The following is a 16,081-nucleotide window of genomic DNA, read 5'->3' on the forward strand; positions in this document are numbered from 1 at the left end:
TACTATAGCCTCTAATCTCATAATGTGAATTGGGGATACTGTGTACTGGCAGCCTACATTGTAACATAATGTAAACTAGGGCACTACCATGGTTCAGAAAATGAGATAGGACGCTACTATTGCGTGTGGTATAAAATTGCAACTGCTGCGGAGAGGAGCCTCTCTAAAAGAATTGGGCCCCTAATGTTCCAATGGGGCCCCCACAGCACTGATGGGACAGAATTGCAAATATTAATAAATAGACCCCAAGAAAAGAATAGTCTATGTTTTGAACTCTCAGGGCACTAAATAAACACTATTCTACTTTCAAAACAAATGTGTTTTTAATTTATCTGGGCTTGATAGGTGAACTTAAACCTTCTGTTATGATGGAAAGTTCCAATTCACAATCAAGAGAAAATCTTCTATTCTCAGTTGGTGACATTACTAGATTACTCCATTGATTAACTAGCAGTCTCAGTGATGTCACTTATTACAGAGAATTTTGGGTAACTGAGGGACTGATTCAATGATGGACGCAAAACACATTGTTGCTGCATCTTTGCATGCAGCGGCGATGTATAAAAATGGCAATGCAGCAGGAGGAGTCTGTAGGAAAAAGACGCTTCCTGAAAACATCTTAAATCCCAGTGCTGCATCCCAAGTCACAGCATCGGATCACCATCACAACCATCGATCGCAATGTTGGCAGCAACAGTCATCTGAGTAAGCCAAAGTAGCTCGGGTGGGGCCAGGATATCTGTGTTGGAATCTGTGGAACCTGGCCTCTGCACTCCTAGAAAATGGGGACAACATGCCCCCGTTTTCAGGGACGCTGGCCAGCTCCGCCTACCATCGGGTTTGTGTACATCTCTGAATGAGCCCTTGGGTTGTCTCCTGTATCCCTTTGCCAGTATTGAACATTATACTTAAAGGACATTTTACTAAAGCCCTGATTTGAGCTTCTGGTTCTAATTATTAGAAAAAAAAATAAAAAAAAATTGTTAAACAAAATAATTAAAACTAGCTAAAAATATCTAGAAAAAATGAAAAAATAAAATTGAATAAATACATATTGCAATTCCTTGTCAAATAGGTTTCCCGATTTGGCAGAGACTTCCAGCAAAAATTATCCCAGTTTCTGTCTACCACTGGCAGTAATGCATTGAGTCAGTGTTTGACCAAAAGTTTTAGAACATCTCCATTTTTCCTGTGTTTATTGAAATGTAAAAACTTCAGGTGCACTGTACCTCTATACAGGAATTGGTACAAAACTAAGCAGTAAACTGATAGGTTAAATAAAAAAAAGTTAAGTTAGCAAAAACTAAAACATACTGTAGGTGCTAAATCAGGTTGGATCGCAAATCACGATCCAACCGGAATTATTACGATCGCCACACGGGTGCATGCGCAGCACCCGTCCTGTGCAAGCGCCCCCACTTTCTGCAGGGGGGCCGCAGAAAATGCGTTCGCCTCTACCTGTCAATCAGGCAGAGGCAGTCGCACGGGGAGGCAACGCTCCGTTTGTAGGGTGGAGACGGAGCATTGAAGGGGCGGTGCTGCATGAATGGGGCGTGTTGGGGGCGTGATCGTGGTGGTTGCGTGATGTCACATGCAGCTGCCATGATCGGGAACATGGCGGCGGGCCTCCTGTAGGCGCAGCTAAGCTGCGCCGGCAGGAGGCATCCTGTGTTTCTGCTAACAAGCATTAATTGCGATGCGTTAGCAATTTCTGCTTGTTGAAGGGTGGGGAAGCGCCGGTCATCATACTGGGCGGCCTTGTGCTGCTATGTGCGGCCCCCAGCATGCAAACAAAAGGATTGCAAATTCTGCTAATTAGCAGAATTTACAATCCTTACTGAATTAGGCCCATAATGTCAATTTCATAGTTACAAAAAAAAAGCCCTTTACAGGGAACAAGTAACTAAGAACTTACAGCTATCTACAGCAACAAAAGAGAGACTTGCCTGGGCCATGAAGCACCAACAGGGGACTACTGAAGACTGGCAGACTAGCAGAAATCCACATTTTAAGGGGTCTATTCATTAAATTCTACAAAAGTAGGTGAGAATGAACGTTTTTCACCTACTTGTGCAGAAATTAAGTGGTAAATGTACTATTCAAGATGGGATGTTGCCCATAGCAACCAATCAGATTCTACTTCTCATTTATCTAGCACCTTCTAGAAGATAATACCTGAACTTTGATTAAATAGAACTACCACCTTAGTAAATTTACCTTTAAGTGTCCGGGCAATTCATCATTCCTGTGACACAGGAGATACAGTTTTACTGATACAGTAACTACTGGTTACAGTTCTCCCTCAATAATGTCCACAGTCCCCATACTTTAGTATTTGGATGTAGAAATTATGTGATTCATTAAGTTCCGAAAAAGCAGTGGTCTCAAAAAGTCTTTAATCTTTATTTAGTTTTATTATATTTAAGATGTTATTGTTATTGCAATTGTAATACTAAAGAGCAAAGAGGGTTATTTAGGTCGCATTACAACGTGATGCGAAAGCAATTTCCCTTTTAGTGGTGCCAATGCACAAGCGCAAGTCCCGTCCTGTGCATGCGCCCCTGGCCAATGCGATTGAATTGCATTGCCTGCGAACACCTCTGCCTGATTGACAGGCAGAGGCATTTGTGGGATGGCAATGCGACGAAAGCAGGTCACTTAGAACAGGAGCGGATAGGCGCCATTTTCGGGTGGCTGCGTGACATCACTTGCAGCCACTCCAAAGGAAAAAATAGCGGTGGGCCGCCTGCCTGCAGGGGGTCGTCCACAGTTGCTGTGACCGCAATTAGATTGCGATCGCAACCGCTGGGCAGAACTTTTAGCATGCTGGGCGGCATTGCCATGCGATGGGCGGCCCCCAGCATGCGAAAGAATGGATTGCAGATTTTGTTTTTTAGCAGAATCTGTAATCCAACCTGAATAACCCCCATATCTTCCTTTGTCTGCACAGCCAGAATTGCACCTGCCCTGCAACTAGGTATACTTGGAAAGTGTAACCAAACTTTCACTTTTAACTATTACTATATACTAAGCACATAACTATAATGCAGTGCTGTTTGTATTGAGCTATGTTGTACATTTGTTGATTTTTTGCAGTTTTTTAAATATGCAGCAACTTTTTATACATTGAATATTTTCAAAAGATAACTATTAAAATACATGCATCTGCTATACACAATTCTGCAACTTAGAGATTCCATACCTTGAAGAAAAAGTCTATAATACACACTATTACACCGTAGTAAGGGATGTCATCATTCTTTCACTGCTCACCCAGAAAAGTCCCAGGTACTTAGTCATTTGCAGACCAATGAAGTAATTCACATATGGTTTACATGACAAAAGTTCCTGTTTGAATCAGTCCATGTTCACAATAGATTGCTTTGTAATGCAACCTGAAAACAGAACACAAAATGGGAGTACTGGTAACATTTAATTTACCTTGTCGGTCTGGAAGCTCACGGGACAGCCATATCTGCAGTAAGTGACAAAGTGCTCACAGTTATCCCACAGCAGGCTGTATGATGTGGCCCCCACCAGTTTCTCAGCCCTCTGGGCCACTTCTTCATTAGGAAGGGGCTTTGTATTAAAGCTGCTGTCCATCTGATTCACTACTATACTTCCACCATAGGCAAAGTCCTGCACTGTGTCCACTCTGATACTGGCCACCTTAGCCAGAACACCAAGGATCAGCCTTTTGTTGGTCACAACTTTCTCAGTCAGACACTTGTCGTCTGAAAGAGCAGGGAGGATGTCTGGCATCAAATGGGCAACCTTATTATTTCCCAAATAAATTCCAAAGTGAACAAATAGGGTCCTGGAGACTTGTAACAAGTCTCCGCGTTTGAAATAGGATATGTCCTGATAATAAGTAGCTTCCTGACCCTCATCTGTCATACTAAAAAGTTTGAAGTTGGCAACCAATGATAATTTCTCTAGAAACAGGAACAGCGAGTCTAAGAGTGGACTTTTCATCTTGCTCACCTTACGCTTCCAGGCTGCCTGCTGTAATTGAAATTTGAACTTGTGGTGGGTGGGAGATGCTTTGTGCTACTTAAATTGAAGAATATTTATAAGGTTTGTGTGTTATGAAGTGACATCACTGCACAGTGGTCATGATTGGCTAAGAAGGGATTTGGCAGCAGTCAGTGAGAGTGATTTGTTTATGTATCACTGGAACAAGCCCCCTAGACATAAACACTGAGCTTGCAGTAGCACTTCTTCATTCGCCTGCTTTAAAGTTTGTGCACAAAACAGTCACTCCCTATCCCAGACCAGGGATTTTCCACAGCGTATAACAGAGTGATTCATGAATCACAAAACTTCTGAAAGCTCCATTTAATCAGAACTGGAGGGCTTTAACGTCTTTCCACTTCCTTTTTTCTCTTGAGAATGTTGTCATTCCCATTTATAGCCCACAAAATAGACTGAATATTTTTTTTATTATTATTTGAATGAAGTTTCAGCTTTACAGACAGTCCATCTAAGTTCTAAGATGTAATAGCCAGAGATGGCCCCAAGAGATGAAGAAGACTTATAAATCACAACCAGTTACTTTTCATTTTGCAGTTTGCTATTAAAATTGTGCTGATGCTGTTAATTAACCTAAAACACAGGTTGCCTCGCATAAAGGAGGTATTTGTTAAGAGAACTATGGGAACTGAAGATGGTTAAAACAAGCTTGTGACTGGGTGAAATAATTTCTCCTATGCTCTGTAATACTATAGAAAGAATCCATAAGAATGTCTTTTACTGAGTGAATGGTGTCCGGCAGAGAGCAATAACTTGTATTTATAGGAAAATATGCTGGCAAACACCTCATGGGGACATTTACACATATGGGCCAGATTTATCCAAGCTTGGAGAATGATAAAGTGGAGAGAGATAAAGTAAAAGCCAACCAGCTCCTAACTGCCATTTTCCAAAAACAGCCTCTTACATGGCCATTAGGAGCTGGTTGATCTCTCTCCACTTTATTTCTCTCCAAGCTTTGATAAATCTGAGCCATCGAGTATACAGTATTTCTCATACGTCCTAGAGGATGCTGGGGTCCACTTCATGACCATGGGGTATAGACGGTTCCGCAGGAGCCATGGGCACTCTTAAGACTTTTCAATGGGTGTGAACTGGCTCCTCCCTCTATGCCCCTCCTCCAGACCTCAGTTTTAGAAATGTGCCCAGGCAGACTGCATGCACTCTAGGGGAGCTCTACTGAACTTCTCTGAAAAGACTTATGTTAGCTTTTTTATTTTCAGGGAGAACTGCTGGCAACAGTCTCCCTGCTTCGTGGCACTGAGGGAGCAGAAGTAGGAACCAACTTCCTGAAGAGTTTCATGGCTCTGCTTCTGGCTGACAGGACACCATTAGCTCCTGAAGGGTACTGAACGCTAGCCGTGTCTAGATGCTCATTCCCACAGCACGCCGTCAGCCCCCTCACAGAGCCAGAAGTCAGAAGACAGGTGAGTAGAAGAAGACAGATCTTCTATCAAGAAAAGGGACAGCTGAGGTACAGCGTGGCTGGTGGGAGTGCAGCGCGCCATTGCTGCCCCCCCACACACAGGCACTGCAGGGTGCAGGGCGCGTGGGGGGGGGGCGCCCTGGGCAGCAAAAACATCTCTATAAACTGGCAAAAAGGGGGCATAAGATGCCCAGGCACAGCCCTACCCCCGCCAGTATTAATATAATAAAAAGTTTCTGAGGTAAAAACGCGCCATTGTTGGGACGGAGCTTCTTCCTCAGGCAGCCAGCACACTGCTCAGCGCCATTTTATCTCTCCTCAGATATCGCTGGTCCTCCTTCACTTCTGAATACAAGTATCAGGGTGCAAAACAGGGGGGGGGGGGGGGGCACAAGCGCATTTGGTGCTTTACAAGTGTGTTTTACTGTGTAAAAAGCGCTGCATGTCAGTGGGCATTCTGTGTTCACAGGCATTAGATACTGGCGCTGGGGTTGTGAACTGGTTGCTCCTAAACTGTGTCCTTCTGACAGATTTTACTGTGGGTCTGTCCCCTATAAGTCCCAGTGTGTCTGTGTGTGTGTTGTACACGTGTGTAAGACATGTCAGACGCAGGGAGTTCCTCCACGGAGGAAACCATTTTAGGGACACAGAAATGTAATGTGGTGGCGCTGCCGGCACACCAAGAGCCTGCATGGGTGAAAGAAATACGTGATAGTATGCATCATATTAATAGGATATTAGATAAGGCTGAATCTCATGCTGAGTGCTGGAGAAAATCTGTGGAGGATGTTATTTTTCAGGGCTCTGTTCTTCCATCTGCAGGCGACCCCTCTGGGTCACATAAGAGACCATATACGAATATTGTGAATACTGATACCGACACGGACACTGATTCTTGTGTCGACGATAGTGACTCCAGAGAAATAGATCATAAATTGGAAAAAAAAATATACAATATATGATTGTAGCTATAAGGGAAGTTCTGGAAGTCACGGAAGCCACTCCTGTACCTCAGGAGAAGGCTTATTTCTATAAGGAAAAGAAATCTAAGGTCACTTTACCTCCTTCCCACAAGCTTAATACTCTCTTTGAAGGGATGTGGGTGAATCCCGAAAAGAAATTTCGGATTCTCAAGAGAATTCAGATAGCTTATCTTTTCCCGGTGGAGGACAGGAAAAAATGGGAGTCACCCCCTGTGTTAGACAGTGCACTGTCCAGGTTGACAAAGAAGGTAATTCTCCCTGCACCTGGCACGGCTTCACTAAAAGAGCCGGCAGACCCAAAGATGGAAACTACATTGAAATCCATTTATGTGGCCAATGGTACACTGCTCAGGACCACAATTGCTTGCGCGTGGGTGAGTCGCGCTATTGAGAAATGGTCAGAAAGCGTGTCATCAGAAATTGACACGATTGATAAAGATGAGATACTCCTTAAGTTAGGGAATATCAAAGACGCTGCTGCATACATGCTAGAAGTGATGAAAGATATTGGACTCTTGAGTTCACAAGCCGCTACCATGGCAGTATCGGCTCGGCGGGTGTTGTGGATTCACCAGTGGAACGCGGATGCAGGTTCCAAAAGAAATATGGAGGCTCTTCCATATAAAGGTGAGGCCTTATTTGGCGATGGACTGGATGCGTTAGTCATGGCGGCTACCGCAGGTAAGTCGACATTTTTGCCCTCTGTGCCTGCACCGGCAAAAAAGACATATCACCCGCACATGCAGTCCTTTCGGCCCAATGAATACAAAAAAGCAAGAGGTTCCCCCTTCTTTGCAGGTAGGGGAAGGGGAAAGAGAAAGAAGTCCACAGCGGCTTCAGGTTTCCAGGAGCAGAAGTCTAGCCCTACTTCTGCCAAATCCTCAACATGACGCTGGGGCTCCTTTGCGGGAGGCCGCTCGGGTGGGGGCATGTCTCAAACTGTTCAGCCAAGGTTGGATTCTGTCTGGCCTGGATCCCTGGGTGTTGCAAATAGGGTCCCAGGGATACAAGCTGGAGTTTCAAGACGTTCCCCCATGCCGATTTTTCAAATCGACCTTGCCAGCTTCTCTTCCAGAAAGGGAACCAGTAACAGCGGCAATCCAAAAATTATGTCAGGATCAGGTCATAGTCCTGGTGCCTTTGTCACAACAAGGGGAGGGGTTTTATTCAAACCTTTTTGTAGTTCCGAAGCCGGACGGCTCGGTCAGACCGATCCTAAACCTAAAAAATCTGAATCTCTACTCGAAACGATTCGAGTTCAAAATGGAATCACTGAAAGCAGTGATTTCCAGTCTGGAGGAGGTGTCTGTAGACATAAAGGATGCTTACCTACATGTTCCCATTTATCCTCCGCACCAGGTTTATCTGAGATTTGCGGTTCAGGATTGCCATTACCAATTCGAGGCGTTACCTTTCGGTCTCTCCACGGCGCCGAGGGTATTCACCAAGGTGATGGCGGAGATGATGGTTCTCCTGCGTCAAAAAGGAGTCAATATAATTCCTTATCTAGACGATCTCCTAATAAAGGCGAGATCCAGGGAGCAGTTGTTACAAAACATCACACTCTCCCTGTCAATATTCCAACAACACGGATCATAAATTATCCAAAGTCACAGTTGGAACCGACGACAAGATTGTCTTTTCTCGGGATGATTCTGGACACAAAGTTCAGAGAGTATTTCTTCCGGTGGAAAAGGCTCTGGAAATCCAGAAAATTGTAAAACAGATATTGAAACCATCAAGTGTGTCGATCCATCAGTGCATTTGGTTGTTGGGGAAGATGGTGGCGGCCTACGAGGCCATACAGTTTGGCAGGTTCCATGCCAGGGTATTCCAGTGGGACCTGTTGGACAAGTGGTCGGGTTCCCACCTACACATGCACCGGAAGATAATCCTGTCGTCAAAAGCCAAGATTTCGCTCCTGTGGTGGCTACACAGTTCTCACCTACTAGAGGGATGCAGGTTCGGGATTCAGGACTGGGTCCTGGTAACCACGGATGCAAGTCTCCGAGGCTGGGGAGCTGTCACTCAGGGGGAAAGCTTCCAAGGAAAATGGTCAAGGAAGCCTGCCTTCACATAAACGTGCTTGAGAGCCATTTACAATGGCCTTCAACAAGCGGTACATCTTCTTCAAGATCATCCCGTGCAGATCCAGTCGGACAGTGTAACAGCAGTCGCGTACATAAACAGGCAGGGAGGAACGAAAAGCTGAGCGGCAATGGCAGAGGTGACGAAGATCTTCCTCTGGGCAGAAAGACATGTAAAGGCTCTGTCAGCAATTTTCATTCCGGGAGTAGACAACTGGGAAGCAGACTTCCTCAGCAGACACGATCTCCATCCAGGAGAGTGGGGCCTTCACCAAGAAATCTTCGCAGAGGTGACAAGTCTTTGGGGAGTTCCTCAAGTAGCCATGATGGCATCTCATCTCAACAAGAAGCTTCAGAAATATTGTTCCAGGTCGAGAGACCCTCAAGCAATAGCAGTGGATGCGCTAGTGGCCCAGTGGGTGTTCCGGTCGGTGTATGTCTTCCCTCCACCTACGCTGATCACAAAAGTGCTCAGGATCATAAGGAGAACAAGAGTTCGAGCAATCTTCATTGCCCCAGACTGGCCAAGGAGGGCTTGGTACCCAGATCTTCAGGAGTTGCTCATAGAAGATCCTCGGCCTCTTCCTCTTCGCAAGGACCTGCTGCAGCAGGGGCTGTGCATGTATCAACACTTACCGTGGCTACGTTTGACGGCATGGCTGTTGAGCGCCGGATCCTAGCCCGAAAGGGTATTCCCAAGGAAGTCATCCCCACCCTTATTCAGGCCAGGAAAGACGTAACGTCGATACATTACCACCGTATTTGGAGAAAATATGTATCTTGGTGTGAATCCAAAAAGGCTCCTATGGAAGAGTTTCAGTTGGGACGTTTTCTCCATTTTCTGCAGGCTGGTGTGGAGGCGGGCCTCCGATTGGGGTCAATCAAGGTCCAGATTTTGGCCTTGTCAGTGTTCTTCCAAAAACAATTGGCCTCTCTTCCAGAGGTTCAGACCTTCGTGAAAGGGGTTCTGCACATCCAGCCTCCATTTGTGCCTCCAGTGGCACCATGGGACCTTAATGTGGTGTTGCAGTTCCTTCAATCAGATTGGTTTGAGCCTCTACAAGAGATAGAGTTGAAGTTTCTCATTTGGAAAGTGGTGATGCTTTTGGCATTGGCATCCACACGGTGGGTGTCTGAATTGGGGGCCTTGTCTCATAAGAGCCCTTACCTGATCTTCCATAAAGATAGGGCAGAGTTGAGAACTCGTCAACATTTTCTTCCAAAGGTGGTCTCATCTTTCCACATAAACCAACCTATTGTGGTGCCAGTAGTTAATGACACGTTCACTGAGTCAAAATCTCTAGATGTGGTTAGGGCTTTGAAGATTTATGTCGCTAGAACAGCTCAAATATGGAAAACAGAGTCTTTGTTTGTCCTGTATGCTCCCAACAAGATTGGGTGTCCTGCTTCCAAGCAGACTATTGCGCATTGGATCAGAAGTACGATTCAGCACGCTCATACTACAGCTGGATGGCCGTTACCGACTTTGGTGAAGGCCCATTCCACTAGGAAGGTGGGCACATCCTGGGCGGCTGCCCGGGGGGTCTCGGCATTACAACTTTGCCGAGCAACTACTTGGTTGGGGTCAAACACATTTGCAAAATTCTACAAGTTTGACACCTTGGCCGATGAAGACCTCAAGTTTGGTCAATCGGTGCTGCAGGGTCATCCGCACTCTCCCACCCGTACTGGAGCTTTGGTATAAACCCCATGGTCATGAAGTGGACGCCAGCATCCTCTAGGACATATGAGAAAACAGGATTTTGATACCTACCGGTAAACCCTAGTCCGTAGAGGATGCTGGGCGCCCGTCCCAGTGCGTACTTTACCTGCAGTTTTGTTTATTAAAGTTACACATGTTGTGTATTGTTAGTTTCAGCATGTTTGCTGTAATTAGTTTATGCCTGTTGACGTGTGTTATGTTGAATGCCATGTTGTGTGGCATGGTTGAGGTGTGAGCTGGTATGTATCTCACCACTAGATTAAAGTAGATCCTTTCCTTGAAATGTCCGTCTCCCTGGGCACAGTTCCTATAACTGAGGTCTGGAGGAGGGGCATAGAGGGAGGAGCCTTTCACACCCATTGAAAAGTCTTAAGAGTGCCCATGGCTCCTGCGGAACCGTCTATACCCCATGGTCATGAAGTGGACCCCAGCATCCTCTACGGACTAGGAGAAAAGGATTTACCGGTAGGTATCAAAATCCTGTTGTTACCCGTATGACTACTTGGTGGTGGTGTGGTGTACTTTAATACAATAGACAGAAATACTGGGTGAACCAAAGGGCCAGGTAATTGATTCTATAGTACACTGGTCATCAGTTTTAGACTGAGGTATGAAGGGCCCACTAGGGGAATGCAGTAGTAGGGGCCATGCTTATGGATGTGGCCAGTCTCCAGAGGGCGTGTGGCCATCCAACACAGAAGCTTGGCTAACCATTAGAGAGTGCATGGTCTGGGCCCCTTGATAAATATGTAAATACTGCTAGTCCATGCATGAAAATGTACCATATTAATAACAGGAATGCACTGTAGAAAATACACCATAGTCCTGTGCAGTATAACGTAACATATTTATAATGCATAATTCAAGTGCAGAGTCTGGAACCTGATCCCTAGAGCAGAGGGTAGGTCCCCAGACAGCAGGGCCCCCTGTAACCCTGTGGGCCAGTCCTAGGGATGGCCATCGACCATCGATGATTCAAAATAATTGATGATCTATGACCGATGGTAACTACTTTTACCATCGATAGGGGAGAACCAGATGGTTTCTCACCATCGATGATTAAGAGCTACCAAATAGTTTTTTTTCTCTCCAGCGTGTCGGGGACACAGAGCATAGCTCCGCCCACTGACACCCATAAAGCCATGGCCCCAGATCCTGATTGGCACATGACTCGCTCAATACTAAAGTAAGGGTGGCCATCGATGGTTGAAACAATCGATGGTTCCCTTACAGATGGTTACCCACCATCGAGGTTATCCATCAATGGTAACCATCGATGGATAACCCACTGATGGTAATCCCTAGCCAGTCCGGCCCTGCTGACCATACTAAAGATCAACTATTATATTTACATGATGGGATTAATGAGGAATATGATGCATACCACAATTCCATCTAAAATTAGTGAAATATTAACACTTATTAGGTTAGTGTCTGAAACAGTTAAATTTACCTTCTCATAAAATAAAACACTGCTTTACTGACAGCAGCCTGAGGACACAGACTAAACTCTCTTCATTATCTGGCACACAAATAAAGAATATTCAATGCAAGAAGTACAGAGTTGAATAGCATTCTGTCTTAAGTTATGCAAGTGCGCTTTTAAGCTGTTCATGATGATTCAATGGCGGGTGTTCAGCCTTTTTCACTTCTTTCATGTATATCTGTAGAACACATTGTTACTGAGCACGAACGCTTTAAAATTCCTGATATGTCGTTTGACAGGAAATATCTGTTGTTGTTGTAGTAGTAAGTAGTAAGTAGTAAGTATACCAATCCATCTATGTCTACACATGTAAAGACTACCTACCCAGTCCAGGCTTCACAACTGTGCCAAGGTTCATGGCACCAGCAGCCCCCTCAGGGGGGTGGGGGGTGGGGGGGAACCAAAAATTAAAAAACTTTTGAATGGTTTATCATGTGGATATAACTCCATTTGTAGTGTAAGAGCATTGGCACGGCCAGAAGACAGACTCACTTTGAATGGCGGTTTCTGCAGAGCTACGTAAAAACTCCTTAGAGGAAATTAGCAGCAAGCTGTAACTTGACTTTAAGATGGTAAATATGCTAGATGAGCCCTTCTAGCATTATGACTGTCCAAAACTGAAAACGTGCTGCTTGTGCTGTACAGGAATCCGTCCAACTTACAACAAGTAATCCATAGGTGTCTATGCCCGTATGTTACATGTCAAGTGAAACCAAAACATTTTGGGGCACCTTCCAGACATGCTGGCAGTTGTGGTTCTCTAAGGGCCGATATGCTGGGACTTGTAGTTCCACTATACAAAACTACCACCAGGGATATAGGGAATAGCCCTGGGCTATCTGTAAGACTCTGTTATATTCTCGGGAGGGGGGATCCCAATGTTATGGATTTAGTGGAGGACCCCACGCTGTTGTTTTTTTGTTGTTTTTTTAGTATTTAACTATTTCATTGCTTTTCAACCTAAGAAACACTGGGCCTAATTCTGAGTTTATCGCAGCAGCAATTTTGTTAGCAATTGGGCAAAACCATGTGCACTGCAGGAGGAGAGTTAGATTTGGGTGGGTTATTTTGTTTCTGTGCAGGGTAAATACTGGCTGCTTTATTTTTACACTGCAATTTAGATTGCAGATTGAACACACCACACCCAAATCTAACTCTCTCTGCACATGTTATATCTGCCTCCCCTGCAGTGCACATGGTTTTGCCCAACTGCCATAGGCGTGCGCAGCACATTTTATTAGGGGGTGCACGATTGGAGGGGCGTGTCTAGAATCGCCTATTGGGAGTGACTAACACCGCCTATTGGGAGATGGAGGGAGAGAGAGGAGTGGAGACGGAGAGAGAGAGACAGAGAGGGGGAGATGGAGAGGTGGTAGACAGAGAGAGTGGTGGTAGACAAAGAGAGAGAAGGGGTAGACAGAGAGAGAGAAGGGGTAGACAGCGAGAGAGAGGGGGAGACGGAGCGAAGGATAGAGAGTGGTGAAGAAGGAAGAAAGGTGCAGGGGAAGAGAGAGACACACAGAGGGAGAGAGAGAGGGGGTGGAGACAGAGAGAGAGAGGGGTGGAGATGGAGAGAGAGGCAGAGGAGGGAGTCAGAGAGAGACACACACACAGGAGATTTGAGAGGGAGAGCAGAGGAGAAGGAGAAACTGGGGCAGAGAGAAAGAAGCAGAGATGGAGAGAGAGACAGACAGACAGACAGACAGACAGACAGAGAGGGGGAGACACAGAGAGAGGCATAGAAGAGGAATTATATTAGGGAATAGGAGAGAGTGAGGGAGAGAGATAGGGGTGAAGAGGAAGGAAGAGTGGTGCAGGGGAACAGAGAGAGACATGAGATGGAGAGAGAGGGGCGTAGAGGGAGAGACAGAGAGAGAGAGAGAGAGAGAGAGAGAGAGAGAGAGAGAGAGAGGGTATAGACAGAGAGAGATAAGGAGGGGGAGAGGGGGCAGAAAAAGAGACAGGAAAGTGGGAAATAGAGGTAGGGGGGATAGAGAGAGAGGGTGGTGGTGAAGAGAGAGATAGAGAGGGGCCGAGGGAGAAATAATGCACAAGAGAGAGAGGGCAGAGGGAGAGAGAGAGAGGATGGGGCAAGAGAGACTGGGAACTGAAGGGGAAAGAGAGAGAGACAAAGAGATGCTGAGCAGCACTTGAACAGATCTAGGATTGTGTTTCTCCTACCTGGACAATCAAGTGCTGCTACACATCATGATGGTCAGCGCCTTTGCTTCCCTCCAATGGACGTTTTGGGGCTGGGGACATCAGGGCATGTGGAGAAGTATGAAAGGGGAGGAGCTGAGAGATCAACCCCTCCTCCCCCCTCCAGCTGGGGAGTCCCACAGAGGCAGCATTATGGAATATGGGGGAGGAGCTGAGAGAGTGGTCACTCCCCTCCAGCCAGCTAGTCCCACACAGGCATCATTATTGACTCTGGGGGGAGGGGCTGAGGCTCCTCCTCCCCCTCCCGGCCGGGACCCGAGCATTGCAGTGGCCGCGTTGGTGTACTTGCTGAAGACTCTGGGGGATAGGTAGCGGGCGGCGCAGCGGCATAACATGAGTCAATGTGACTCATTGTAATGCCGGCGCTGTGGTACGAACAGGAATGAGCAGCGTGCTGCAGACATGGCATGTGGGGGATGCCGGACATTAGGGGGTGCCTTTACGCCAATGCCAACTGCTAACAAAGGCCCTCATTCCGAGTTAAATTAAAAAGATAATCCTAGACGGAAAATCAATACAGGCGCTATTAGAAATATGACCACTCTATTAATAATTAATAAATGCTGCTCTCAGAAGGTATTCTGTTAAACCTAGGTATCCAAATCAATTATAAATAACTATAATAGAGAGCGCAAACATAAATAATAATAAAAACAATTTATTTGTTATACACAGCATATATTTATATTGAATTAAACATATAAAACAGAGCTAGAGAGCCATGTGCAAATTTAGAGAAACTCTAGATCATATCATATCATATATACCACATATTATATAAATAATGAATTGGGATAAATATATTGATAAAAATCACTTTTTTTTTGTCATAAACGTTTTTTATTAAGTTTTCAAAGAGATTCTTTCTTTTTCTTTACATATTAAGAACCAACAATCTCATATCCATCGTATAAAAAGACATTAAGACATCATCAAGTAAACATTGGGGGTAATTCCAAGTTGATCGCAGCAGGATTTTTGTTAGCAAATGGGCAAAACCATGTGCACTGCAGGGGAGGCAGATATAACATGCGCAGAAAGAGTTAGATTTGGGAGGGTTATTTTGTTTCTGTGCAGGGTAAATACTGGCTGCTTTATTTTTACACTGCAAACTAGATTGCAGATTGAACACACCCCACCCAAATCTAACTCTCTCTGCACATGTTAAATCTGCCTCCCCTGCAGTGCACATGGTTTTGCCCATTTGCTAACAAAAATCCTGCTGCGATCAACTTGGAATTACCCCCATTGATAGAACATACAACGTCATCTAAAGCTAGGATTCAAATTGTTTCAATGCCTAGAATTTCGTGCTTCATAAGAGACAGGTTGGCATACATAAGTATAAACAAGAGATCTTTGAAAAAGAAGAGGTAAAAGGTAACTCACAGAATCATAGAAAAAGAGGCAGAATGAAGTAGGAAAAGAAAAAGAGATAATAGAGAGAGAAGCAGTTTGGGGGGGAGGGGGGGGGTTGAATTATTAAGACCTTTAACAACAGGCAGTAAAGGCACCTATAGCATTATACAAAATTTCTTATGTTGATGCGATGGTGGAGGTTTTGGAAACTCTAGGTAAAAGGAGGTACAGCCTGTGTCTCATCGTTGACGTCTGTACTAAAATCTTAACTTAGGCCATGGTATATCTCATCGTTTATACAGTAACATAAGGGTTTTAAGACATAGGAGACCAACATAATGTGAAAGTAAGCAGTAATCGGCAATTGCCTGACCTCAGCAAAGATCAGCCAACACGTAGTATCTGCTCATGTTGAATCCATTCTTTGGACCCAAAGCGTGCAAAAATACGAGTTTGAATATCTTGTGATAAAGTGGTGATATATGGTTTCCACTTCTTATAGAAGAGTAATATACCCTTCTCCACATTCGGGAGAGTATAGTACCTATCGTAGTATAGGATCCTCAACATTTTCTGATGTACTTCTCGTAAGGAAGGAGCAGTCTTATAAATCCAATGTTTGAGTATTACTTGTTTGGAGATAGTGACTATTAGTGTCAATAATGGATATAAGTGTGTATGTCTCTTATCTAGGTTCCAAGGCGTAAAATCTGCTAACAGTAAAGCTTGTGGAAGAAGAGTAGCCTTAATATCATAAGTATGCTT

At 45.0% G+C, this 16,081-nt stretch overlaps 1 protein-coding gene across 1 annotated transcript in view; it reads right to left on the reverse strand.

The window, feature by feature from the left end:
• Positions 1-4,030, reverse strand: part of LOC134920276 (lecithin retinol acyltransferase-like) — a 37,526-nt gene extending 33,496 nt beyond the window's left edge. Inside the window, exon 1 of the mRNA XM_063920508.1 lies at positions 3,442-4,030. Coding sequence (XP_063776578.1) covers positions 3,442-3,975 — 534 coding nt within the window. The 5' untranslated portion in view covers positions 3,976-4,030. The remainder of the gene's footprint in view (positions 1-3,441) is intronic.
• Between the last annotated feature and the right edge of the window lie 12,051 nt (positions 4,031-16,081).

Source organism: Pseudophryne corroboree, chromosome 1 (assembly GCF_028390025.1).
Source record: "Pseudophryne corroboree isolate aPseCor3 chromosome 1, aPseCor3.hap2, whole genome shotgun sequence".
NCBI classification, from domain to species: Eukaryota; Metazoa; Chordata; class Amphibia; order Anura; family Myobatrachidae; genus Pseudophryne; species Pseudophryne corroboree.